The 27,719-nt window shown below is 38.2% G+C and overlaps 1 protein-coding gene across 1 annotated transcript; it reads right to left on the bottom strand.

Moving 5' to 3' along the window:
• Positions 1-293: 293 nt before the first annotated feature.
• brp (ELKS/RAB6-interacting/CAST family member bruchpilot) lies at positions 294-24,506 on the bottom strand. Its single transcript, XM_023390103.2, has 27 exons — positions 23,997-24,506; positions 21,088-21,237; positions 18,852-18,948; positions 18,652-18,707; positions 9,962-10,129; positions 9,699-9,866; positions 9,376-9,615; positions 8,917-9,018; positions 7,922-8,185; positions 7,802-7,846; positions 7,062-7,208; positions 6,829-6,981; positions 6,218-6,385; positions 6,056-6,139; positions 5,664-5,831; positions 5,511-5,594; positions 5,272-5,355; positions 5,010-5,188; positions 4,755-4,926; positions 4,183-4,344; positions 3,814-3,981; positions 2,635-2,751; positions 1,776-2,399; positions 921-1,181; positions 668-855; positions 510-564; positions 294-429 (listed from the first exon to the last, which is right to left on the bottom strand). The coding sequence occupies exons 1-27, from the start codon at positions 24,498-24,500 to the stop codon at positions 394-396; spliced, it is 4,644 nt and encodes a 1,547-aa protein (XP_023245871.2). The 5' UTR covers positions 24,501-24,506; the 3' UTR covers positions 294-393.
• Between the last annotated feature and the right edge of the window lie 3,213 nt (positions 24,507-27,719).

Raw genomic sequence — 27,719 nt, 5'->3', positions numbered from 1 at the left:
GCTGATTATCAATAATACAAATGATTATCAATGTTTATATATTCGAATCTACTCAAAACTGTGGTCCAAATCATTATATGCGTGTATAATTTCTCGTGATGATGTAGGTATAGCTATAAGTATGTGTATCCATTGGATAATTTGTTATCTTTTGGTCTTTTCACGTCGACTCGAGCCTGTTTCTTGCCTCCCAGTCGATGTTTGGCCGCGCGGAGTGTGCTCTCGATCAGTATATTATTATTATTATTATTATTATTATGACTATTATTATTAATAATATTATTTTTATTATTGTTATTATTATTATTATTTTTTTTTTTATAGATAGCTAAATTAATATTTATAAAAAATAAGATGCGTAACGTTGAAAGTTTTTCCCAGCAAGACGAGCACTTAGAACAAACTTTTCAAGAAGCCGGCGGGACCTGCCTGCTCAAACGAAATGCAAAAGACAAAGTTTTAATCGAGAATAAAAACACACGATAAACCAAACACATTTCGATACTGACCTCTTGTTGCTGTGCAGCTGCAGCTTTAATCTTTGCTTGTGCGGCTTTTAGTGCTCTAAAAAAGAAGAAAAAAAAAAAGAAAAAAAAAAAAAAAAAAAATTAGATAATCAGTTCAAGGAGCAAATGATTGTTTTTTTCACGCACAAGTCAACACTTACTCTTGAAGATCTCGGATCTGCTTTTCCTTGGAATTTTGCTCCTCCTGCGACATCTGAACGAGCTGCAGTAATCTTTCCGTCTCCTGCGCGCTACGCTTGGCTTCTTCCTTGGCGGCCTCGCGTTCTCTCTCGGCATTTTCCAGAGCTTTTTGCAACTCGGCCAATCTTTTGTCCGGAGCACCGCCGCTCTGCAAGCGATAATTACAATTGTTGTTTGATTGTTTGGAAAATGCATGAGAAAAAGAAAAAAAACCTTCTGGAGTTGCTGTTCCAGTTGGTCCATCTTAGCCTTTCTCTTCTTGAACTCTTGGTCGATCATCTGGAACTGCCTCTCCTTCTCATCGAGGGCCCTAGCCTTAGCGTCGAGGCTCTTGGCCTTTTCTTCGATCTGCTGTCTGTGCTGTTCAAACTGTCGCCTCTGCTCGTCTAGCTGCCGGCGCTCCTGACTCGTGTCCGCGCTACCCCCGGCGGCAGCTCCCTGCTGTAATTTGTTGGTCGCGTCATGAAGAGCAACCTGCGGTATATGCGAAATCGACACACACATACGACGATATTCATGCGGCTTACGACATATATTTTTTTATTACCTATTATTATACGGAATAGTTATATAACGATACACGTTGGGGACTATATGAGTGGGTGATCCATCGTAACTGACTAACTCATTAAAATTTCTTATTTTTTCAAAAGGTCCCAACTGGGCTTCAACGAAAGCTCACATGAAGTCCTATTGACTAAAAAAAACTTTATAGTGCCACCATAAATATCTTATTTTCAGCGATTTTCGTTGCTCTTATTTCTTTCACTTTTGCAAAATATGTCTCATATTTTTTGACTAAGAACTTTGTAGTGGAGTATTTAGGATGGAAATACCATGAAAAAAAAAAAAAACAAATGTTTTCAATTAATTTTTTTTAGATCCATTTTTGAAGTAATTTTGAGTCAGTTACGACGGAATCCGTAAGTCCGCGTGTTGCAGATGATACAATACAAATACAATACGAGGATGGATTTTTTTTAAAGGGAAGGTAGCAGTAAAAATAGCGACGAGTAGATGTATAACATTATAGATGCAGAGAAGAAGGGAGGGAAATGGCCAACGAACCTGATTCTGTTGTAACTCCTGACAAAGCATCTCAATTTGGGCCTGAAATCTCTCCCTTTCCACGGACGCTTGGGCCACCTCCTCCCTAGCCGATTCGAGTTCTTTTTTCAAGCGATTGATTTCCCCTGGGTTCTGCGTGGGCATTTGCTGCTGTTGAATCTGTTGTATTTGCTGCTGGTGGGCATGGATTTGCCGCTCAGCCGCTTGAAGGCGTTTCTCGGCGGCGTCGGCTCGCTGCTTCTCCGCCTCTAATTGCCTCTGCCACTGCTCCTGCTGCCGGTGGAACTCGTCCTGCTGGGGCTGCTGGGGCTGCTGCTGCTGCTGCTGCAACTGAAGGCGCAACCGGCGCACCTCCTCGCGCTGCTTCTCTATCTCCGCGTCCAAGTTCATCAGCATGTCCTGCGACTTTTCCAACTGTATGACCAACTGATCTCTCTCTATCAGCAGGGACTTTGTCTCGGCCTCGAGCTTCTCTTTGGCCTTTTGTATTGTCTCCGCGTGCTTCTCTCTGTTCGTGTGGATGGCTGCCATCTTGTCGCGGTCGCGAATGGCAATTTGCAGGTCGTTCTCCAGTCTCTCGCGCAGACGCTCCCAATCGAGCCGGACGCGTTCGTATTCCGCTTTCTATGGCATGGAATTAAAACAATTTTTATCAGCAATCTTTTTTTTTTTTTTTTTTTCATCATCATCATTTTGATTTGAATTGCATTCGCGTGATGGACTTTTGTGATATTGAAACGATTGCAGTTGGAATGAATGAAACCAAGCGCCAAATGATCGAAAGCTCATTGATTTGTTGTCTTGAAAATGTTGTAGTTAGGTACATATTATTTACTAGTTAGCTGCAAATAAGCCTTACCTCCTCGACGAGCCGCTGGTTCTCCTTTTTGATGAGCTCCGCCACCTCGGCTGCCTTGCTTAACCCGAGCTGGGCCTTTTGTAGCTCTTTAGCTAAATGGCCGGCTTCTAGTTCGACCTATAAATCAATTGGGGAATTCAATTTGGACGAACACCAAGATCGCCATCTTTTTAGACATTCAAGTTATTTTAACGTAACCAATTATTATTTCGGAGTTTTCAATTCGTTAACTTCCTAATTTATATCAAATGTATATTGTATAAAGACAATTCCTGCCGAAAAGTAACTCAAAAATCCGTTTGAGACTTTTAAAGTAACTCGACTTTTACTCTAAGCTCATAAATCGAATTCGTGTTAAAAAAAATTTTTTCAAACTCTGAGTAAAGTATATTTCTCTTAGAAATTTTCGTCTCAAAATGTTTTTAAATAATTTATATCGAAATTTGAATCGAGAGAGAGAGGGTTGTTATTTCAGGGTTTGAAAGTAAATTAATGCTTTCTTCAAGAAAAATCTAATATAGCTCTCCAAGCGTCATGCCTGCTTTACATGAATAATTGAAAAAATAATATTGAATAAATAGAATCGAATTCGTGTTAAAAAAAAATTTTTCAAACTCTGAGTAAAGTATATTTCTCTTAGAAATTTTCGTCTCAAAATGTTTTTTAATAATTTATATCGAAATTTGAATCGAGAGGGAGGGTTGTTATTTCAGGGTTTGAAAGTAAATTAATGCTTTCTTCAAGAAAAATCTAATATAGCTCTCCAAGCGTCATGCCTGCTTTACATGAATAATTGAAAAAATAATATTGAATAAATAGAATCGAATTCGTGTTAAAAAAAAATTTTTCAAACTCTGAGTAAAGTATATTTCTCTTAGAAATTTTCGTCTCAAAATGTTTTTTAATAATTTATATCGAAATTTGAATCGAGAGAGGGAGGGTTGTTATTTCAGGGTTTGAAAGTAAATTAATGCTTTCTTCAAGAAAAATCTAATATAGCTCTCCAAGCGTCATGCCTGCTTTACATGAATAATTGAAAAAATAATATTGAATAAATATTGGTGTAGATATTTTGAAAACAATATAACTACGTTGTGCCACACGAAGTATAAAATCCACTAATGAGAGAGGGTATTCCTTTTTTTAGCGAATATTTCAAAACATTAAATCAAGTTTTACCTGATCGCGGGCAGTTATGGCCTTCTCCAAGCTCGCCCGCAGCTCAGTTTCGACGCTGTTATCGGATCTGCTCTTGCCCGTGGTCTCCTCCTTGAGCCGCATGATCTCGACGCGTAGCTTCTCGTTGTCTGTTTCGAGATCCTCGAGACGCTCTTTCGTTCGCTCGAGCTAATAATAAAAGGCTCCAGTTGAGTGGCATTGTTCTTTTTAGGGTATGGTAATTTACGAAAAATTCCACCCTCGTAACACCAGCTTACGCATTTTTCTTAAGCTTTGCAAAATTTTGTTTTGTTTTCCACACACGCGAAAAAGCGATGATTTCGTTTTGATCATTTCTATGTAACATTTTTTATATTATTCGATGATTACCTGCAGTTGGGTTTTTTCGAGCTCCTGATTCCGCGCCGAGGTGGAGCTGGTGCTCAACCGGCTCTCCGAGCGCGTCTCCAAGTCACGCAGGCGTTCCATATCCTGACTTGACTTTGACAGTCTTTCACGAAGCCGCTCGCAGTCGCGCTCGTATTCCTCCTTCTATGGGTCAAATAAAATTAGTCGTTAATATTACGATTGTGCCATCTATACGACTTGTTTCAATCAAAATCATGTAACGAGTAAATCAAAATTCGCACGCGAGGAACACCAGAGTATAATAAACAGATAACAGTGAACCATCCGGAGGAAGATAGACTAGCTGTTGAGTGTGAGAGAATTCACCCGGACTCAAGGCTTCCCCAATTGTTATAGTTGGAAGCTTGAATCACGAAAAAATATAGGAAACGCGGTTCCTCCTCCTCTAGCTTTGGCTATTGGACTCGAAATAAGACAGAGTTTGAAACAAGCACGGGTTAGTTCCAATCTCTTGTGCCAAAATTCATAAAAAATTTTGTGTACTGTCTTTCCGGTGTTCTTCATTAACGAGAAATCGAGACTCGTCTACACACCTGTTTGTGCTCGCGCTCCAGCAGTCGCTCCATCCTCGTGACCTCGTCGCGCAGCTTCTCGTTGCTGGCTTTGAGCCAATCCTGCCCGTCTTTGAACTCCCGGAGCTCTTCGCGCGCGTTGTCGAGCATGATCTGCAGCTCGTGACAGCGCTGCTCCAGCTCCTTTTTATTTCTATGAAAAAAAAAAGAAAAAAAAAAAAAAAAGTTAGAGTTTAACCAACAACAGGCCGTAACAGCTTATTGCGCTCCACGTACCTGACGCCCTCCTCGCGCGTGCTCTCCATATCCTGGCGCTGCCGGTCCTTGCTCTGCGCGCGCTGAACCTGGTAGCTCAGGCGTTCGTTGTCTGCCAGTATGCGCTCGTGTTGCTCCTGCACTCGAGCCAATTTCTCCTTCAAAATCATCAGCTCCGTCCGTGCGTCGTCCCTCTCCAGCTGCCAACGGACGGGTTTTGACATTATCATTCGTGTTTGTAACTTTAGGTTTTTTTTTTTTTTTTTTTACAAAATATGCTCACCGTCAACTTTTGTTGGGACGCTTGGTTCTTTTCCCAACGGTCCTTCAAGATGCCCAGCTCGGTGAGGGCGTCGTCTTTCTCGAGCTTTGAAAAATTGAAATCGAATGAAAATCCAAAAAGTTTTAAGACCTCAACAACGATGAAACATGCAGTATTGAACCGGTTTTTTTTTTTTTTAATTCTCGCTGAAGAAGCAACGTGACCTGTCTTAAATAAACAATGAACAACATGATGCTTACTGCCACTTTCTGGTGGGCCGCGTGAGCCTTTTCCCACCGATCCTTCAAAATTGCCAGTTCGGCAAGCGCGTCATCTCTCTCGTTCTGCAATGGACGCGTTTCATCAGTGATTCATCTCCCCTCAAACGTTAATTAAACAATTTATATGCTTACGGCAACTTTCTGTTGGGCTGCGTGAGCTTTTTCTAAGCGTTCCTTTACGAGTTGCAGCTCGTCGTCCTTCTCGTTCCTCTCCCTCTGAAGCAGATTCTGCTGCACTTCTAGCCTCTCTTTCGCGGCCTGCAGCTCATCGATCTCCTTCTGCATTCTCGTTACCTGGCCCTACGATTATGCGGGTCGAGTGAATATTAGAATTCAATACTTCAGAAAAATTTTTTTCGTAATATTTTTTTTTACCTAATATACAAAACCAAAGACATAAGGGTCAAGTTTTTAATAAACAAGCTCTCTTTTAACTCATGTTAAATTTAATTAAAATGGTCGTTAGTTTGTACATTTTTACGTTATTTTTTAAATTTAATTTCAAAAAATGTAATTATGCTTACGGCAACTTTCAGATGGGCCGCGTGGGCAGTTTCCCACCGATCCTTCACAATTGCCAGTTCGGAAAGTGCTTCATTTCTCTCTTTCTGCAATTGACGTGTGTTTCATTGGTAATTCAGTCTCCCTTCGAACGGTACAATAATTCGTTAAAATTATGTACTTACGATAACTTTCTGTTGGGCTGCGTGAGCTTTTTCCAAACGGTCCTTTACGAGATGTAGCTCGTCGTCCTTCTCGTTCCTCTCCCTCTGAAGCATGTTCTGCTGCACATCCAGCCTCTCTTTCGCGGCCTGCAGCTCATCGATCTCCTTTTGCATTCTCGATATCTGCCCCTACGATTATGCGGGTCGCGTCAATTTTAGATTTGTAGAGTCAGAAAATTTTTTTTTCACTCGCAAGTTTTATTTGGTAACGAATTTTTTATCTCAAGGCTACTGTTCGAGTTTTTTTGCCAAAGTCGTTGTTTTTTTAGCTAATCGCGAACGAAATTGTTTGAAATTTTTTACGCTTTGTCGAATGTTTTGTATCTGATTGTTAGTTAATCAGATATAGTTGATGAGCGTATCTGTAGACTTTAACGAACAAAAGGGTGCGAGGAAGTCTTAGATTGGCAAAACTATGAGCAACAAATTTCGACCATCATTGGCTACAAAATAGAGATGTATATCGAAAATACTCATTGAAATGTAGAAGTTTTATTTTTTACTAGCTATGCTAGACGAGTTTCGTGCGATCTAAATAGTTGAAAATATTATCTAAATACTAATAAGCTTACTTGAGCTTTATTGTACTTGTCCTCGAGGCAATCCAATTCCAGATTTATACTGTCCCTCTCTTGCTCTATCCTAGTTATCTTTCCGAGGGTCTTGTCAAGTTGGCCCTGCATCCTTTCGTAATCATAGCTGTCCTTCTCTTTTTCTAACTGCATCTGCGTTGAAATGAACCGATTGATAAAATAAATAAAAAATTTATAGTAAAATGAAGCAATTGTAGAAGCAGTCGACCAACCCTTCGCACTTCCATCTGCGACTTTTCTAATTTGTCTTCGAGGGTACTCTGGGCCCGTTGATATTCGTCTCGCAAACTGTCCTGCTCACTCTGCGCGTTCTCAAGTCTCGCTTTTAGTCTATAGACCTCCCCTTGGCTCTTTTCAACCTTTACGCGTACACAATTATTTTTTTATTGATTAATTTACTTAATTTTTTTATTCAAATCAACGGGGCCTTTTTATCCTTGGCCATCTGAGCAAAAGAAATTAAAAATCCCTCTCATAAAATGAAAGAAAAAAAAATAAACAAATGAAACCGTACACTTTTATCAGTTGCATTAAGTGCACTAATAAGATAATAGATTCGTACATATTTTGAAAAACATTTCCTATAGGATTTTTTAAATGCTTTTTTTGATGGAGTAACTTTTCTTAACTGTTGACACTCAAAAAGAAAATTTTTTTTTTGTAATTGTATACGTACAAATTCAGTAACCAATTATAAGCACCCAATGTAATGTTTAAAAATTTATGGTTGAAATAAATCAAAAAGAAATATTAATTTTTTTAAAATAATAACAAAATAATTTAATTAAAATAATATTTTTCAACTCGCTCTACAAATTGATCTTTACACTTATTTAAAATTATTTGGTTTTGTTCCATTTTTTTTTTCTTTCATTTTCTCAGAAGGACTTTTAATTTATTCTGCCTTGTCGTACAAGACACAATCGCGCGCAGTTTAAAAAAAATGGCTCACCTTCTCCTGGAGGGCCAACACTTCAGCGCGGGACCGCTCGTTCTCCTAAGGTACGCAATAACATAGTATCATGTGTCACACAACATACCCTGTTTAATTAAAATGGAAAATCGTTTGTACCGCCTGAGTGACGCGCAGCTCGGCCTGGACTCTCCTCAGCTCGGCATTGGACTTGTCGGCGCGCTCCTGAATCCTCTCGATCTCCTGCGACGAGGTCAAATTGCTCCTGCCGAAGGACTGCGTCCTCTCCAGATCGTGCTTGAGCTTGTCGTTTTCTAGCTCGAGGCGGGTTAGCCGCTGCTTGGCCGCCTCCCAGTCTGCCCCGCTGCGGCCCACCTCCGAGGCTGCTTTGTCTAGTTCGGCCTTACTTTTGCCCAGCTCGGACTTTATATTTGCAAAAAAACACAAGAATTACCTTTACCAAGTATCGTCCTTTCTCAATTTTTCAGATTAATGATTTGCAACCGAAAACATCAAAAGGGTGCAAAGGTTGTACGTTTCGACGATTGGGTAAAACAAAGTGAATATTTCTTATTTAAATTTTGTAGTTGCAGCACTGGTTTTTTTTTTCTTTCTTTTTTTATTTTATCATAAATGAAATATTGTAAGGGAATAAAATATTTTCAAGTGTTTTACTGAACTTTGGATTGTTCAAATAAGTTATTCTTATTGAAAAAAGTACGATTTCGTTGTGGGATAATACGATACATTTTTCGAGATGTTTTTTTATTTTCGTTACAATCTTTAAACTGATTCTGCGTATTGAGTTTAGTAGTTTTGCAAACAGAAAGCAGCAATACCTGCACTACAAAATATGAGAGAAAAAATGAAATAAAATGCAATAACCCAAAACCCCATACGTGTGTCATAATTTACTGTATTTTTAATAAAAAAAAATAAAAAAACAAATTAAAAAATGCTTGAGATTCGGACTGACCCCTAAAAGCCTCCCGTACTTTATGGACGATATTTACCCTGGTAGAAAATTACTACATAAACTGGCTAAAAACTCGTCAACGTATATGCGTAAATGGGCTTATAACATGTTGACGCGTTCCTAGCCAGTTTATGTAGTAACGTTTCTACCAGGGTACCGCTCCTTCGTTTTTCCTTACCTGTGAGCTCTCCAATTTCGTCTCGAGACGGTCTTTCTCCGCCTGCGAACGCTCAACTCGCGCACTCAGCTTCTCGACTTCCGACTCAAGGGTGTGTATCTTCTACATTTTTCGATCCATGCAAATAAATTTATTCAAGTTAATAAAATATACATAATGGTCGCGAAGATAGAAAAAAAACAACAAAATTTTTAGAAATTAGTCGTAGTAGTAAAAACGGAGTATGTAATAAAATAATTTTAACTTATTTTAAATAAATGATCGCAAAACCAGTTGTGTTGATAAAATACTTTTTGTAGACTCGAACGATGAAATAATACGCCACAATTATTTTGTATAATTCAACGACAAATAACCCTACTTCGTTGCTAATGAGCAACAGCTCGTAAATTATTTTCACGCAGTTCCGAAATATACACATATATGTATATTTATAAAATTTAATAATGTTCAACGAACCATTTTGTACTCGGCCAACTCGCGCTCGTGCAGCTCGCGCTCCTCCTGCTTGTCCTGCTCGGCTCGGTCGCGCTGCTCCCGCAACTGGGCCATCTGCTTCTCCTTGTCGCCTATCGCCTCCTCCAGGCTGCTGAGGGCGCCCTCGCTGCTACAGTGATGGGCCTGCATCGCCGTCAGCCGCGCCCTAGCCATGTCGACCTGATTGTCCTTCTCCTTCAACAGGTCCTCCAAGTTCTCTATCTACAAGCCCATCAGAGAGAGAGAGAGTGGAATATTATTATTTTCATTTTTTTTCTACTACTCAATCGTCGCGCGGGACTTGCCTTGCGCTGAAGAACGTTTATCTTCCGGTCCTTAATGTCCATGTGGTCCTTGAGCTCCGTCAGTTCTGTGTTGAATCGATTGCGCTCCTGCTGGGCCTGCAGGGCGGCCTGGGTCTTTTTCTCAATCAACCTGTTCTTCTCCTCCAGTCTCTGCCTCATCTCCTCCACCTGACCCAAACAACATCAGTCCCACATTCACTTGCGTCCTTTATCATAATACATCAAGCATCATCGGTCGTCATCATCATCATCATGATACTTACGTCTGCCTGCAGCATGTTGTAGTGCTCCTCTTTGGCGCAGAGCGACTCCTTGAGCACGGCTATGTGGCGCTGGTAATCTTGGTGCTGCTCCTCGAGTGTCTTCATCTTTGCGGCCATGGCGAGGAGTTCCTGGTCGCGGCGCTGCACCTCCGTCCTCAGCTCGTCGAGCTGCGGAGCAACGCAATCCAATCAGACACCCCCCCGACTACCGGTCAAACTAATCGTTCGAGCACGCGTTTGCGTGACATCTCTGCGTTATAACGATGCCCGCTCGGGCACGCGACTGGCTCTTGCTTCGTACACCGCTGAGGAGGCCATTATTTGGCCCAATTTTATAGTCGGGTGGGTCGACGTGCCCGAGCGGAGCTCTCGATCGGCATGCAACAACACGGTGAACGGACCATCAAAACAACTCATGTACAGACAATCAAGTAGTGGTAGTTTTTTTTTTTTTTTTTTTTTTTTTGTTGTATAAACAGCTTGTTTTGGGATCACGTTTGTCGCGGGTATGTCGTCGCATGTGGAAACGATTCGGGTGTCTCCATCTGTTAAGGGAACATTTTTCTTTTTCCGATAGCGCGTTGACACGCACATTTTCATTAAATGTGCTTCGATGACATTATCGAATCGAGTTTTTGTAAACTATGTATTACAATTTTTTCTTACATATATATATATTTAATGCAATCCAAATTTCTAGCGAGCTTGTTTTACTTTGAAACAAGAGCGCATTGATTTACCGATGCTTTTTTTCACGCTATATCCGGTGTCCGTGCATAAATGATTACGTGTGTATTGAAACATTTTTACGAGCCAAGGAAGTGGTTGCTTTATGTCTGCTGCGTGGACTGAAGCAGCCTCTTCCCGTTAATTGCATACGCGCCACGGCCAGACGCGAACAAACTTCGGATCGTCCGGTTATATACGTACTTTTTATACCATGTACTGGCCCGGATGCATAATATTATATTTTAAATCTTTCTTGGTACGGGTAATTTTGAAACTTCAATAGAATTGTGTAAGAGTTGTTAATCAAGGTTTTCCGTGACTGAGCTTTTGTGTCGTTGATCGTGTAACTTGTAGTAGGAGTACAAAGTCAATACCGCTTAGTTGGATAAATCTATTTTGGGGGATATAGTATGACTCTAAGGTTCACTACTGCTGCTAACGTTGTCTGAATTAAAAATTACAATTTTTGTAAAATCAGGCTGATTCGATTGATTGTGTATCAAAAATATGAAAAATTACATACTATCGGTGCATAGAAGTAAAATATGTATTCCACTGTATTAACAAGATGTTTCTTTTCAAAATATTCATATGATTATTCTAAACTATATGTGCAGTTTTGTTGCTTGTAGTGGTAAAAGTAACTAAGATATATTATTACTTTAAATATAATACATTGTGACGGACGATGAACTGAGAAATTCAATGTTTTGTCGTGTGAACATGATTGTGGGCTTAAAGTAACGTTTAACAATCATGATGAGAAATGTCTTTACGATGAAATCGAATAATCTAAAAAAATTTTTACGTCTTTGATGTAATTTATCGAATGAAACTGCATGAAATGATGACATAATCACATTAATGGCAGTAAATATCACTTATCTTGCCAAAAAACAACTACGGATATATTAATATTAAAAAGAAACATTGTTACGTTCAATTTGCAGTGAGGAAACGTAGGAAAGGTAGAAAAACTCGTTGTACGAAAAGTACATCAGTGCTGATGAGATATCCTTACCTCCTCAGTAAGCTAAAATTGATAGGGCTAATCAGCATACGAATTATGCTTGAAGTAATAAATAGCAACATACGGCTACGACACTGCTTCGTAACGATCTTTACGAGTCAGCCGTCAACTATCTTGTTTTTGATAGTTTTTTCAGTTAAGATGGTTTTGAGCAGAGTCGTAACCAGAGCCGCCAATATTATTATTTTGCATTATTACTCAACTAATAATCTTTAAATTCAAATAATAAATCAAATAAGGTCAAATAAAATAAATTTGATATTTTTTTTAATACAATTATAGTTCCCAGATAAGTATTGAATTATACTACAAAAAAACGCAACTAAGAAATTTAATTAAGCTCATTTCTACTAAAAATCATCTAAACACCGAAAACTTTTGTAACTGTTACATTTTTTCACCACATTTAAAACAAGTTTACTTTGGTACGATTTACTACTCCAAAATAAAATGTCTTGCGTGCAACATTGAACTGCAATCCAATAATAAATTACTCCGTTTTTTTTTTATAGCATTCATTTTTTAAATATCATGAAATGATACATCATTCTTATAAAGTTAAAGCATTTTTTAATATTTTTTGGCCCACAGGCTTACTTGATGAAATGCTTCGTTAAAAAAAAAAAAAGTTAAATTATACTTTTAAAATTATTGGTACTGCATGCGGACGTAAGCATATTTAATTTTATGTACATAAAAAACGCTGTGCAAATCGAATGTAGACTAAAAAAGTTTGTGTAAGAAAATATTTTAGTGATTAGTTTGATGGACATGTACATGTTTTTAATGAATTTTTTAGTAATGTACATGGAATTGTAATTTATAAAAAATTTTATATGACCTGCATAACCTACATTAAAACATTAATCGTGAAAGAATCTATGTAACCGTGTACGGGTGTTTGTGTTGTGTCAATTGCTTCTTTTTTAATTTTTAATATTAAATATGGTAACAAGCTTCAATAATAAAAAAAAAAAAAATTAAATCATGTTTGTATTAGTTTGTATTAGTCATAATTTTAAAATAAAACTATGGAGGTATTTGAGCATCACCGTTTTTAGCAATCGTATAAATTTTGACCAAAGACAACGCTGGGCATGTTAATGATATTTGATGAAATGATTGAAAGTATGACAAATGATGAGCTGCGATCGATGTGAGGATGCGATCGAGGTGAATTAATTTTTTTCTTTTTTGAGCCAATAAACGTTTTTTAAACTATTTTTTACTAATTTAAAAATTTTTTTTTACGAAAATCGTTTGGTACACAACCAATTTATAGCAACCGAGAAAGTTTCGTCGCCACTATAAAAAAATCTACAGCTAATTCGGATATGACGTATAAAATGCAATACTATAATATATGAAAGCATGTAAATCAATCATATTCAACAAAAATGCTATATTTTATGACTATGTAAGAAAAAAAAAAAAAAAAAAAAAAAAAAAACAATAATTTTTCCAACTTTTAACTAGCTAGAAAAATTAAACTTTAATTTTCATTCTTAAATTAATTAATATATTGCATATTAAAAAATGATAAATAAAAAATATTTTAAATCGTACGAATATTAGCAACATACGGTCTCAGAAAGAATTTGATTTCAGGTTATTTTTAATATTTTTGCAGCAAACTATCAAGCTTCTCTTTATAATTATCAAATGAAAAAATTGCTTACCTCGCAACTACTAACTAAAAACTGAAAATAGTACAGGCTCGAATAAAAGATGATGTGCATGGAGCAGAATCGTAAGTATATCAACTAAAATTAGTTCGTACTCTTCGGACATTTTTCAATTTTGTATCAACACACATTATTCCATGTACACATTTTTACATAGACATCAACAATTACAAATAAAAATACGTTTTTAACATCATACACGATAATCATAAAATATAGCATCTACTAAAGATATCTTTGAATTCCGCATAATATACAATGTACTTTGACATAATTCACGTATAACCTTTATGCTGCGAATTTCTCACAACTTTTTATTGTCGTTAATCACAGTAGAATATATAATATATAGTACAAGAATCGGTAAGAAAAATGTTCAAAAACGATGCATTTATCTTATAGCTTTGGCTTTGTTTCAATAAATGTATACCTAAGTAGTACAAGACAACACATCGTACTACACCGCTAATATCAATTAGGGCATTATTTTAATTATAAAGAGGACTACTACCATCATCATCATCATCACCATTGTCAGTAGAAAACCATAATCATCATCATCACCACCATCATTATCATCATCGCCATTACTACCATCATTGTCATCATCTTATCTACCATCAGCACCACCATCGTCGTCGCAATCATTATCATCTATATCATCAACTTAATCTTATCACACCGCCACCACCACCAGCACCACCAGCACCATGATCATGATAATCATCGAATGATGATTGAAGTATGCAATACATACTGTCCTGGCAGTTATACATCCACTGGTTTAATCGTCGTCTTGGTCGAGGAGGGAACTTACTTGATGTTTGAAGCTGACATCGTGCTCGTTGAAAGCGTGAGAGTAGAGAGCCAGGGCCCCCTGGGCCGCAGGCATGATGTGCTTGAGGTACTGGTCCCTCCTGAGCGAGGGGAGATTCTGAGGCTGCACCCACTGCTGTTGCATGTGATGATGGGCGTGGCGCGCGTAATCGGCGTAGGGATTGACGAGCCCGGGGCTGTAGCCGAGCGGGGGCGACGTCGAGGCCGGTCTGCACGGCTTTTGCCTCGAGGCCCTACCGCTCGGCACCACCACGGCCCGGAGCAGCTGCTCCCGCAGCCGGCCGCCGCAATCCTTGATCCGCTGGAGCTCGGCCTCGAGCAGCTGGATCTGCCGCTCGAGGGTCTGTATCCGAACGTCTTTCGTTTCGAGGATGGCCGTGAGGGTGGTGCTGCCCGGCACGCCGCCCGGCACCACCACGCTGCCGCCGAGGCACGTCGAAGACGACGCCGTTGTCGCGTAGGCGAGTTCCAATTGCGTCTGAAGACTCTTCAACGTCTCGTTCGTGGCTTTGAGCTCCTTGACACAGACAGACGGACGGACGGGCGGAGAGAAGGAGAGCAACAGAAGAAGGAGGGCGTGAGTTTGCGGACAAACAAGACCAGGGGAGAAACGCGGGTAATGATATGACAAAGACAGAGTGAGAGAAAGAGCGGAGCGAGAAATATGTCTTCAATATTATTGCCCTTTTTTTTCTTTTCTTTTTTTTTTTTTTTTTTTTCTTTTCTTTGCGCAATTAAACGCGCGTTGCTCCGAGAGCCAGCCAGCTACATATAAATATACATCGATCTAATAGTGGAAAGTGGTCGTTAAAACTGACAGACGCTGTTGGGATTCCTCGGAAGGATATCAAATTTGGCACTGTTTCAGAATACATTATCACGTAATTGTTATTTCACGCGAATAATAATTATCATCATTAGTGTTGTTGTTCAATAGTACATTTATACTTAGCTTGCTGAATTTGAGCAAACGGAAAATGTACCATGTAATGTAACGATAAGTGACAATATAGTACAAACAAAAAAAATTAAATCTTTACGTTTCGGTGAAACGAAAGAAAAGTGATGGTAAAATTACACATTTTTTCACGTATCACACATATTTTACGTTTCATCAAGTTTATAATAACCCACTAGAGTTACAAACATTCAATCATTTTCAATGTTCAATTTCGATGACGCCACAATTCTTTCGCTTCCCTCGAGCAGAAAGACTTTTTTCTGGTTGTTGTCCGTCATTTGTGCGACGTTCTACTTAACATTTTTATATCATTTGCCTTTGTTACAATTCAAATCTTCAAATGTTGTTGTCGTTAGAGATTTCGAGAGCCATCAGTTAATAAACATTGCACATATGTCAGAAATTATCAGTTTACATCATTGGTACACGTGACAATTTGTATAATCGACTTAATTTTTTTTAAAAGAGAAATAACTTGACAATGTGGAAAGCTTTTGAAAAATGATTTAGCATTATGTCAGTTATTTTTCTCGATTAATCGTATGTGTCGGAAATGAAAAGGAGACAGGCTACAAAAACTTAAGAATATTGAAGGTAGGGTCTTGTAAAAACCCGTTAAATTGTGCTCGATTAAATTAAATCAACAAATTGCAGTCACAACTGAAAAGAATTCGTAAATAAAAATTTGGTAAAAACGAGAATGCATATTCCCGTACAGTAATTGCATAGAGTTTCTTAGAAAGTTTGGGTTTCCAAGCGTTGCAGCGTTTAACAAGTGTCTCTCTCTATATATATATATAATAAACATTCCAACATTAAACATTCTCGTGATGTACGGTTCAATTCAGAGGAATGTACATTAGAGTACTCGTGTTGAAGTATGCAATGATTCTAGAAGAAAATGTAAACGTATTTATTGTGAATTATTTTGACGATTGAAGATAAATTTAATGCATGAACAAGAGCATGAACAAAAAAAATATTATGACGAGGACATTTTTTAAATTGTTTTTTTTTTTTTTTTTTTTTTTTTACAATATAATGTAGGAACACAGTTTAAATGACAATTGTTTAAGATTTAATAAAAATAATATGTATTTACGTAAATGCACGTGTTTGTACAAATAATATATATTCTAATGTGAAAATAAATTAAAAAAAATCAGGGTGATCTTTAAACTCGACAAACAGGAATTGTAGATCAGTAAAACCTAATATGCTTTGATTTTTTTTATTTAGATTGAATTTAAAAACAATAGAATTTCAGGATTTTTGTCCCTGTCTCCTTATATTTTACAAATATCGCTTACAATTGTGTTTGTCTCATAAATTAAAATATTTGCGCAAAAAGGTCCATGTATGCCGAATTTTTGTTTATGGTTACAGGGATGAAGACGGCAAATTTTAATTTTATACGTATGTAAGCTAAATTTTAGATCATCATTATTAATTCCTCGCAAGTAATAAATACAAGTGTTGAAATAAAAAAGTCAGTTTCATTCAATTTGAAAAAAAAAACCATCTACAATATCAAATACACGAATGCAGTCACGTAAAGGAAAAGGTGCTAGCTAATATCGAGTAAATGTGGTGGTTTTTTCAAAATTTTATATGCATACACGTGTGTGTATAAATATATAAATATAGACATGTGGTGTAGTATACAGCAAATTGATTACTTGTGATGACAAGTTGACGTTAAAGAATCAATGTCAATAAAATAGCTTTTGTAGAGTATCTTAGTCTCTAATAGTGTTTCTTTAATTTTTAGTTTTAATATAGATCATTTCTGCCTTTGTACCTGATCTTTCTCCTGAGATGATCTGCATGAACGTTTTTGGAGTTGCCTGCACATGGATTTTTCATATTCGAGTCGTTTCTACATGAAGTCGACGTTGGGAATTTCGGCGGATCGATGGATGCAGATAATATCGATGATGTTGTGATAATGACGGTGGCAAAAGTTGGCGGCAAAAGCGACGATGTTGGTGGTGGTGGTGGGATAATGATTACGATCAAGATGACAACTTTAGTAAAAATGTTTTTGGTTTTTTTTTTCGTTTTATGCGGGAACGGTTATGGTCATCATCCCAACAATTATTATGGCTAAACTTTAAGACCTACACATCCAAAGCAGCTCATTCCATACATTAGCATATCCATGTGGTAATTGTTTTTCTCCCGAATCTTCGGCGATTTGGCCGTTTTAGAGTTGGCGAGGAGTACAGATTCAATTGAGTCAGTTTTAGTCTCAATTTTTTCCGTACGAAACTTCAAATGCTACCATTACATACTTCTATCCCACTTTTGCCAACTTCTCGCTCTCTAACAGTGTAGATTTCAGACTGCATGCTTCAGTGCAGACAAATTTGTGCCCAAAAACAATGAAAAAGCTCTGTTTCGCTTTATTTAATTTTTTTTTTCTTTTTCTTGTCTTCAATTTGCTTTGCGTCCAACAAACAACATTTATCTAATCTTCTTCAAGCATATGTGTGCACAGCTTATGTGCAAGATGACGCAAATTAAGTACACACGAGAAATACCGTGCACGTGGACGTATTTTAATGCCACGTTAATCAAGTCAAGTATATATTTTTGCATGTATGTATGATAATTGCATGTAATCAGTCAAATTTTCACATTCTTCAAGTGAACTTTCGTACAGTTGATGATGCATGCATTGAAACAGAACAAGTTAGTTATATCCAACACAAGTCTTCAAGAGGTGTTAAAATCTAATTTTCATCGGACTTGAGAAAAAAATTTTCCAACGACATTGTGCGGCTTTAATATTACCATTGCATTTATTTAATGTTTGAGTTATTCAACGACTACAATTTATCACTGCTGAAGTGATTTTCAAGGGGGTGTCTTTCAATGCAGAGGCCAAAACAGTTTATCAAAAATCAGCAATTGAAAGACTTATGTGTGAATAACTTTTAAAATACAAGACAAAGCGCTGGTTTTATAGAGGCATTTTCTGTAAAAGTGCATAAAGAATGTATTATAATTTTACGTCATTATTTAGTTTACCTTTAAAATCAGCGCATTGCATGATTTAAAAATAATTTTTCAACTAGCCATAGCTATTTAATAATAAAAATGTATGATACAAATCCATGTAGACATAAATGTAAGTAGATACACATAAAAATAAAATTGCAGGTGATGAAATATATAAATATTTATTTTCACATATACACTACAAAACTTGAACAAGCAAAACAAAAAATTAAAAAATCCTTTTGAATACGTAAATAATCAAAAGCTACAAACTAATATGCTTTACAACTTAAAACTTGGTAGGTACGTTGTAAAATAAACAAACATATACAAGTAATAACGGAGTAAAAAAATTTGAGGTTAAATTATATTTAATAGTGATTTTTTTCTAATCCAATTATACGATTTCGCTATTATAAAGTATAAAAATAAAATATTTAAGGACCTGTTTTTGCGCCATGGACTGCATTTGCTGGAACATAATACGCTCCTCTTCTTTGCCTGTAACACGTCAAAACAATTTTTATCATTTTTAAATGTTCGCACTTTCAAACTTTTATTACTTTGGTTGATAATTTAAATACAGTTTATCAACAAACAATTCAATATTGTAGCAAATAAAAAAAAAAAAGTGATCTTCCTTACCCATTCCCTTGTTCTGTAGCATTTCTAGTAGCTTCTTAATGCTTTCATCTCGAGCTTGCAGAGTTTGCTTTTGTGTTTCTATCCGCAATTCCAGTTCCTGTGACAATAAAAACTGTATTTTAATCATTTTGAATTCCTAACAAGTGCACCGGTACAATTTTTTTGTTTAAAAATAATTTTTTTTTTACTTTGTAATAATTGTAGATTGAAAAATATTTACATTTAAAACTATTTCATATCTCCTCACGAGTAATATTTGTAATCCTGACAATTAAACTACCACGTATACTGTATCAAAAATTATCATTCCATTTTTCCAAAGGATTTTCGTTGGTTTTTCTGTGTTAATTCGATATTTAATATTAATAAAATCATTTTGCGCACATATGTTTCAACAGTTAAAGTTTATACAAATATAATAATAATACTGACTCTGAACTAGTTTTTCATGTACAACATGCAAGATTTTTCTGTTACGCTGTGAATCTAAGTGATTAATTTGGTATTCACAAGATGCATCACATCAACACCAATAAGCATTTGATAAATAATCAAATCGATCAATTATCAACTACATACACATACCAAACTCCACTGCATAAACAGTTTAAACCAGAAAATTAGTGGATGATGAAGGAACGTATAAAAAAATGATTAAAATTTTTCGTAATTTAAAAATTATTATGAAAGACAATTAAATTAAGGATTTACGAAGTTAAATTTGTAAAAGAGCAAGATAATAGAGTGATGTAAATTTGTGTATCATTAAATTAAAAAAAAAAATTTTTTTAATATCATAACTGAACCAGCTTTGTTAAAATGAAGGTTCAAAACAGCTTTTTCTTTCTTAAAAAAATAAGCTATTGGATGCTGGCTAAAAAAGGCAATTTTAGATATTTTTCCATCATAAAAGCCTATTCAAGTGGTTCTGTATTTAGTACTCACTTGCATGTTTAATAATTTTATACATTTTAGATAGTTTTTACAATATTGTATTTTCAACTTAACGAAATCATTCGTTTTATCGATAGTGATGAATAAATTATTAATTTTCAAATAATTTTTATAGTAAAAAAATTTTTCTAATTTTCAATACATATAAACCAATTTTGTATTTACATATTACTGACAATTATGTGCATTTTTTCATTATACGTGTTCTGCAAATAATTAAAATCATGCCATGTCTTTGATGAACAACCGTAATATAGCATTAAACGCTCGTTAAAAAGTGATATTTCCATCAGAGAGATGTTTGAATTTATTATCAGATCATTTCCAAGTTTTAATCATGCTTTATGGGCTCTACGAATGTTACCAACGTGTGCAAAATATTTTACAAACTCTATGAATAGTAATACTAAAAAGATTGATTATTACATACGTACACTCTCGTATTATTACGAAAGGGCGTTTTTAAAAATAAAAAATAAAATATGTATAAAAAATATTATCGACAGACAGTGGAGCTGGTAGAGTTGATGATTTTTTAAATGCTTATCAACACTTTTGAAATGTACCTCGTAAAAAATAATTTCAACACGCTTTAAGTGAGTTATTTCTGTACACTTGGATTGACAGTGCATTAACATGTTTAGCGCATCACAATGTATAAATACATACGGTAATTAACTTTTTGTTTATTTTTCTAACTACTTGACATAATATAGCCATACATTTTCGAAAACATTTAATAATCACTCGATTCTAGATTAAACTGATGCTTAACAGAGCTTGCAATAGTTTATGCGAATCATCAAAACTTTAACTTCCATAAATTAATATTAATGAATGACTAAACTACGCGAATTTGGTAGCAGAGACAATAGTCAACGAATGATTCAATAGCAAGCTTCTGTTTTAAAAATCGTCTCGACAGTCAAGTGATTAATTTGAATGTTTTATACACACGGATTCGATCAACGACGACACAACACCAAGAATGAGAACATCAACAACGTCATAACGTATGTACAAAAGATCAACATCAATGATTCAAGAAAACAAATTATAACTGGCGGTGGATATATGGAAAAAAAAGCTCGACTGTTAGCGAGTACAAAACCGTACGAATGAATGGGTAAATGGATCGCTGCAGGGAAGACTGATGAAGGGGGACGGTTGGGTGAACGTATGAGACGTTGGTGTGACAAGAAAAGAAAAAGAAAAAAAAAAAAAAAATTAATGAAGATGCGCGAGGAATAAGGGAGAAAAAAGATGAATGAAATAGCGAAACCTTTATTGTATCTCGGAGTATTGCGATTTCGCGAGTCAAATGCTCGTTCTCGTTGTACAAGACTTCCATCTGCTGCTGCATTTCGACGCTCGGACCTCGCATACGCAACCTCAACTCTTCCTCCAGCTGGCGGACCATTATGCTCTGCTTCTGTAACAGCAAAACATCATGGCAACGCGTCAAGCGACTCTGAGGTAGATAACGTCGCTCTCGCACTCTGCTCGCAAATTATAGGATCAATACCACGTCATTCACGTTGGGCACGGCTCAAGTAGTTTTTTTCTCGCACTTTGGCCTCTTGTTTATAACATTATCATCCATATTCTTTACCTTTCATTTTTTTTTTTTTTTTTTCCAACATGTATTCAAGAGGTGTACATTGTTGTTGTTTGTATAATGTTGTATTCTGTTGTGTCGTGTTTTACAAAAACTGCTGAGTGTGACAATACATTTGTTTGTTTTTTTGTTTTTTACAAAGTAATTGCGACATATGTGCATACATGTATATACATAAAAGTATCTGTCGTTTACAAGTGAGTCTTATGTTTAAAAGAACAGCACTGATGGCGAGGAGTAGGTATATAACATGAGGAATGTTTGTGGCGATGTAAAAAAAACTCGTGTCGGGTGCAAGATGTTCGCAAGTTGGTCGTTACAACGGCCACGATGCGGGTGATTGGGGGTTCGTATAGTTTTTCCCTTGCCCATCGTGCCTCGTCTTATTAAAAATCACGGCAGAATGAGGTACACGGCTCATAAATCAAAGCCGTCGTGCTCGATAATTTGATAAAGAGAGGAAGGAAAGGGGAAAAAGAAAACGCAATCAATATCGGTGTGCCGAGGGTTGCGTGAAACGGCCGAGTAAAAAATATAATAATAATAATAGTTGTGGCTCGAGGGGTGGTAGGTGACCAAATGACGAAATTTCGTGCACCCGCGCCTCGTGAGCGGAGATACGCGGTATAATAAGTGTACCCCGCGCTATCCGTGCAGTGTGTGGACACAGAGGAGGAATTTCCACCGCTCGATAAAACCTGCCGCCCTCCCGCCCATCCGGTCTTTCTCCAGCTAAGGCTAGTACATATATATATATATATATATATATGGCTGGTTTCCTCGTACGTATACACTTGCCCGCTCGAATTCTTTCATCTTTCCCGAACCCTCCCCCCCGTCGCTGCTAATACCTACTTCGAGCTCCTCACCTATCCTCCGTCGTCCTTTATAAGTTTTCCTTGTAAGTACCATCTCGCGCTCTCGGCCCTCCCTCGCTTCCGTGTATGTACTCAAATCGAATTTTACCGAGAAAGAAATGAGGAGAAAAAAAAACAATAATATGTAGGTATACCTGCTTAAATATTCCCTGACAATTGTTTGGAGCGATCACGCGATGTGTTGGAAAAAAAAGCCTCGATACGTTTTGAGAGTTTGTGAAAGAGATCCGAACACATAAGTCAGCCTACGCCTGTTTCAAGTGTACCTACTGCACGTATGTACGTATAGTATAATATATCATAATGAAAGATGTGTAGGCGAATATTATAATGTGTATATAGGTGGGTACGCTATCCGAGAATAATCAAACTTTTGTATATTTAGCTTGAAGCTTGTACAATTTTAACAAGCAGTCCGGTGCGATGGTTTAAAAATATTCTTCCGAGCAGGTACACTTATTACCATTTAATGAGCATATATTGTAATCAGTCGCTACTGGTGTACGGGAGTGCAGTACGGCACGACGTAAATTGTCCACACGCGCGTTGGTGTGTAATTGTTGTTGACAGAGAGGAAAAAGAAAGTTGGTGTATCGATCGATTGGTCGTATTGTTATACGTGTAGTACGAGTCATGAAATTTTTAAGCGTTCGGATGTACGTCACACTAATGCGAAGAAAAGTGTATCGGTGTACCTACGTGTGTATTCGGTGGAAATGCAGGAGTGACGAGGCGCGGGTGTATAAATACAGTATTGGTATGTAGTTGGGATATTATTATCGATACTCGAGGATGTACAGGTAAATGTGGACGATGTATGAATAAAAGCTCGGACCGCGCTGAATATGCGGATTCATGTTGGTAACGTATCAAATGGACGGAGCGTGTACTAAGATAAGGGTAGGTAGGACGGGGCACGAATGAATCAAAGGATGAAAAAGCACACACGTGCAGCGTCCGGACACTACGTGGTGAACGGGGAAGGGGTACGACGTGGAAAGAGTAACAGAGGGATTATAATGTATAAAATAATCGAAGAGGGAAAATGAGCCATAGCAAAATGGGAGGAGGTGGGGCAGTGTATGTGTACGGAGCATCACCGCTGAGGAAAGCATAAAGCAGAGCGGCGAGCGCGTGGAGAGTAGGTAGGTAGGGTATACAGCACCTACGTGCTAAGGGGAGTTGAGTAGGACGAACGTATATCGATCGGCCTAAATATAAGCTCGACGGCACACGGCGCAGACAGCGCGCGCTTCGACGAAAGAGCCGAGTGTGTGGGGCACACGACGGATAGATAGACGTGCAAATGAAAAAAAAAAAAAAGAAAAACCGAGATATTGCTGTGATTCTTCATTTCCGCATGTGTATTAATCACCGTTATACATAATCTGGACAAAAAAAAAAAAAAACACCTGCACGGGGGTGCGCTCGTTTAAGCTCAGGAGAGGGACGGCAGCTGGAGCTTGCGAGGAAAAGTGACATGTTTTGCAAAACCCCCTCCTCCCCCCCCTCCCCGAGTATAGGTGGGCGATGGTGTATGCATGATTGTTATGATTATGCGATAGTGTGACATGGAAAGAAGAGAGCAAGCGCCGGGCTTCCCATTCACTGCACGCGTGCGTGACGAGGAAAACGGGGGAGTAGGGCTGCACGTGTGGTGGTGGCGATGGAGGAAAAGTATATACGAGCGTGTACCTGGTTTTCCGAGTTGAGGAGCTTGAGCTGCTCGTTGATGAGACTGTACTTGGTGCTCTCCTCCTTGCGGAGGGCGCGCTCCTTCTTGAGCTCCGGGGACCAAAAGGTCTTGATGCTGTGCATCGAGCTGCCGAGTTTCTGGTTGGTCAGCTCGAGCTCCTTCTTCAAGTTCCCGAGCTCCCGTTGCAAATCGTTGTTCTGGTGCTGGAGCTCCCCGATGTAGCCCTGGCCGCTGTCCCTGAGCAGCTGGTGCGGGCTCTGCCGTTGCGAGACCATCGGCCGCAGCGGGGCCCCGTACAGCTCGTCCTCGATGTAGCGGCTCGGCCGGCCGAGCGGCTCCCGTATCGGGACGAACTCGCGGTCGTGGTCGAGAAGCCCGACCGACGCCCGGTCCAAGCTCGCGTACCGCGTCCCCGACGACATCACCGGCCTCGATACGCTGCGCGACCTGTGCTGTAGCTGGCCCGCGCCCTGCGACATGCTCCGCCCGCGCTCCTCCAGCATCAGCACGGGGCTGACGAGCTCGTCGTCGCGAGCGCCCCCCAGGCCGTAGTAGGGGCTCCCACCGCCGCCACCGCCGCCAAAAGCGCCGCCGCCGCCGCCGCCGCCGCCGCCGCCTACGCCACCCCCCAACCCGACGCCGAACGGCGAGGATCCGTAGCCGACGTAGCCGTGCTCGGGCGAACTGTTGCCGCTGCGCGTCGCCCGGAACTTGGCGCGCGAGCCCCCGAGGGGACTGCCCCGGCCGCTCGCGTAACCCGACGAGCCGCCGCCGTAGCCGCGCGACGGACTGCGATCAACGGTGGGCAGTTCGCCCAACCGGCGTCCGCTACGCGGTGAACGGGCCCCTCCTCCTCCTCCGCCCCCGCCACCTACTACCCCCGGGTTGTACGACATTTGTTGCGGGTGGCCGACCCCTGATGCTGCCGCATTCGCTGCACACACACACACACCTGGTCCTAGCAGGGGGGAGGGGGCAGGGGGCCACACTACACTTTTGACGCCGTCGTCGCGCACTTTCTTCTACCCTCTACGGCTACTACTACTGGACTGATGCCGCTTGCCCGCCACACACGCACACGACCCCCTGAGCCGCCGCCGCCGCCGCCGCCGCCGCTGCCACCGCCACGGGGTTTTTTTTCCCCCCTGTAGGTACTACTTTGCCGATGTGCAACTCTCTCTGGAGCTGTACCTACTTGTATTTATATGTGCAGGGTACAACCTGTGCCCGATGCTTTTGTCCACCTCCTTCCTATATGTGTACTTATTCCTTTGCTCCCCCGTATATACGAGAGGTGTATAATATAATATATGTTATGTTCGATCGATCTACTCTACGGCGTGGCGGTAGCAGCAGCAGCAGACCCACCACCACCACCGACCGACTACTGACACCACGGTGCAGCCTGCAACAGCGGCGCGCGAGGCCATATACCCCCTGAACAACACGTATACGTATAGGTGTATGTATCTCCTATATATATGTTAACTTTATGCGCCGACCCCCCGGCAGATGGTAAAAAGCTCGCAAGCTCCCGCGCGGATCATTGACACCAGCGCGGCGCGCACCCCCTGCTTCGCCAGTTCTCCGTATACGGTATATATATATATTATGCTCTCTCTTTCTCGCTCACCTGAGCTTTCAATGTTGAGAATTGCGTGTTTATTATTAGTCGCCGCTCTCGTGCGCGATGTGATATCGCGTGGAGCAGGAGCAACAGTTTTTTGCCCCCCCCCGGTCATCGCGCGTCGTCCCAGGATATTTATTTTCTCGCTCGTGCACCCTTTACCGCGCATATACATATTTATACATATATATATATATATATATATATATATATATATATATATATATATATATATATATATATATATATATATATATATATATATATATATATATATATATTATGGCAGGTTTATGGAGCCCTTTTGCATACAAACACAGGCTTATGACGCCCGAATTAGCTTACGACACCCGGGCTCCATATAATTACATTATAACATAGTTTGTGACGCCCGGGCGTCATAAAAATTTTGTTAGTACATGATATCATAATATATGACGCCCGGGCTCCACAAATATTTTGTTTTTGTATTATACCATAGCTTATGACACCCAAGTCCTAGGTACGGTTAAACATTTATTTGTATCGTACTCTTTGAAATATTAAGCCTATTCGTCATGCAAGGTTTTGAAGTTTGTGAATTAATAATATAAAACTAATACTCAACTTATTTCTACAAGGCTGCTACAATGTTAACGAAACATGAGAATAAATTACAAGCCTAAGTCTTACAGTTTACTTCAGATCTGATTAATAGTTTTATATTCTAAAAAATTTTTTGTTTTTATTATTAGGAAACGTCACAATCATTCAATTACTCGCAGATGATTGCGTTGCAATAAATACGGCATAAGTTATATTTAATTTAAGGTCATCTATGGTCACACGAGGTCGATAAAATTAATTTTATTGGTAAGCTGGACTATCTTCCTGAAAATACTAAGTTAAATTTTTAGATATATTTATAAGGTTATTAATAAAACTGTAACATTTCCACTCATACTATCATTAAATATCGAAACATAGTAATAACTGATGGTTTTCAAAGGTCACGAAATGTCAGTCTATAATTAACATGGATCAGTATCTCTTTTGTTTTAACAAAAATACAGACAACCTATACAAACTTTTAACACTTATGTTTATTTCTACAAATATAAAGAGTAACAAAATATTGTTAGAGCTGAATATATCAATAAAAATCCAAAACGAGCATTTAATAATTCATTGTTAAATTTTTTGGCATCAAGAACATAAAGGTAGTTAAACTATTAGTAGGTAATATGGGCTATTTTTAAATACCTCAAATATAATGCTATTTTAAAGTATTCATAACGGAATGAAATATTGATAACGTTTTATACTTTTTTTTCTGTATGTAAAAGAAAAGACTTAATATGAGGAAAACACATGAAGAAAACATGCTTTTTTTAATAGTGCATGCCTACTTTTAATTTGGAACCAACTGTGAAAGCTGATAATTAGGTTAAATACGCATTAAACCAAAAAAAATCGAAGGTCGCAAAAGGGCGGTCAGCAGTTTGCACGCATCAAATTGTTAGCTTCGCCATTAAAAATCTACAACGTTACTAACCAACAATAAATACCTTTCTTGATTAAACTCATAAGAGATTGTAAAAAATAAAATACTTTCAAAGTAATCTTATTTTGTCCGTAAAGTACCATTATTAGAAAACAACGTATTTTTTGATAATAAAAAGTAAACTTTTTGATTGCTAGCTACAATCAATACAAGAGCTTAAATATTTATTAAATTAAGATTTTTTTAGTTATTAAATAAAGAAAGACTGATAGAAGTTGGATAAAATGATTATTTTTGAAATCTAGATGATTACAACAAAACAATGTAATAAAAAGCAGATCGCAAAACATCAGCTTTAAAATTTTGGGCATTAATTTAATTACTTTTGTTAAATAATCAACATTATTTTTGGAACCGTTGTCATTTATGTAAGAAAAAAAAAAATAAAAAAAAACTTAAGTACCATATGATAAGGGCCGCGAAATCTTGGTTAATTAGTATTTTTGATAAGTATCTTTAATCTTATACATTAAATACAAAAAATTTATAATAACTTTTTACCCTTATGTTTATTACTATAAAGGTAAAAACTTTAAAAATGATTTAACTACT

Source organism: Copidosoma floridanum, unplaced genomic scaffold (assembly GCF_036245765.1).
Source record: "Copidosoma floridanum isolate Cflo_tuat_1 unplaced genomic scaffold, Cflo_Japanese_pri ptg000014l, whole genome shotgun sequence".
In the NCBI taxonomy this organism is placed as follows: domain Eukaryota; kingdom Metazoa; phylum Arthropoda; class Insecta; order Hymenoptera; family Encyrtidae; genus Copidosoma; species Copidosoma floridanum.
The sequence above is the reverse complement of the archived record's forward strand: the minus strand, read 5'-3'. Positions and strand labels throughout refer to the sequence as shown.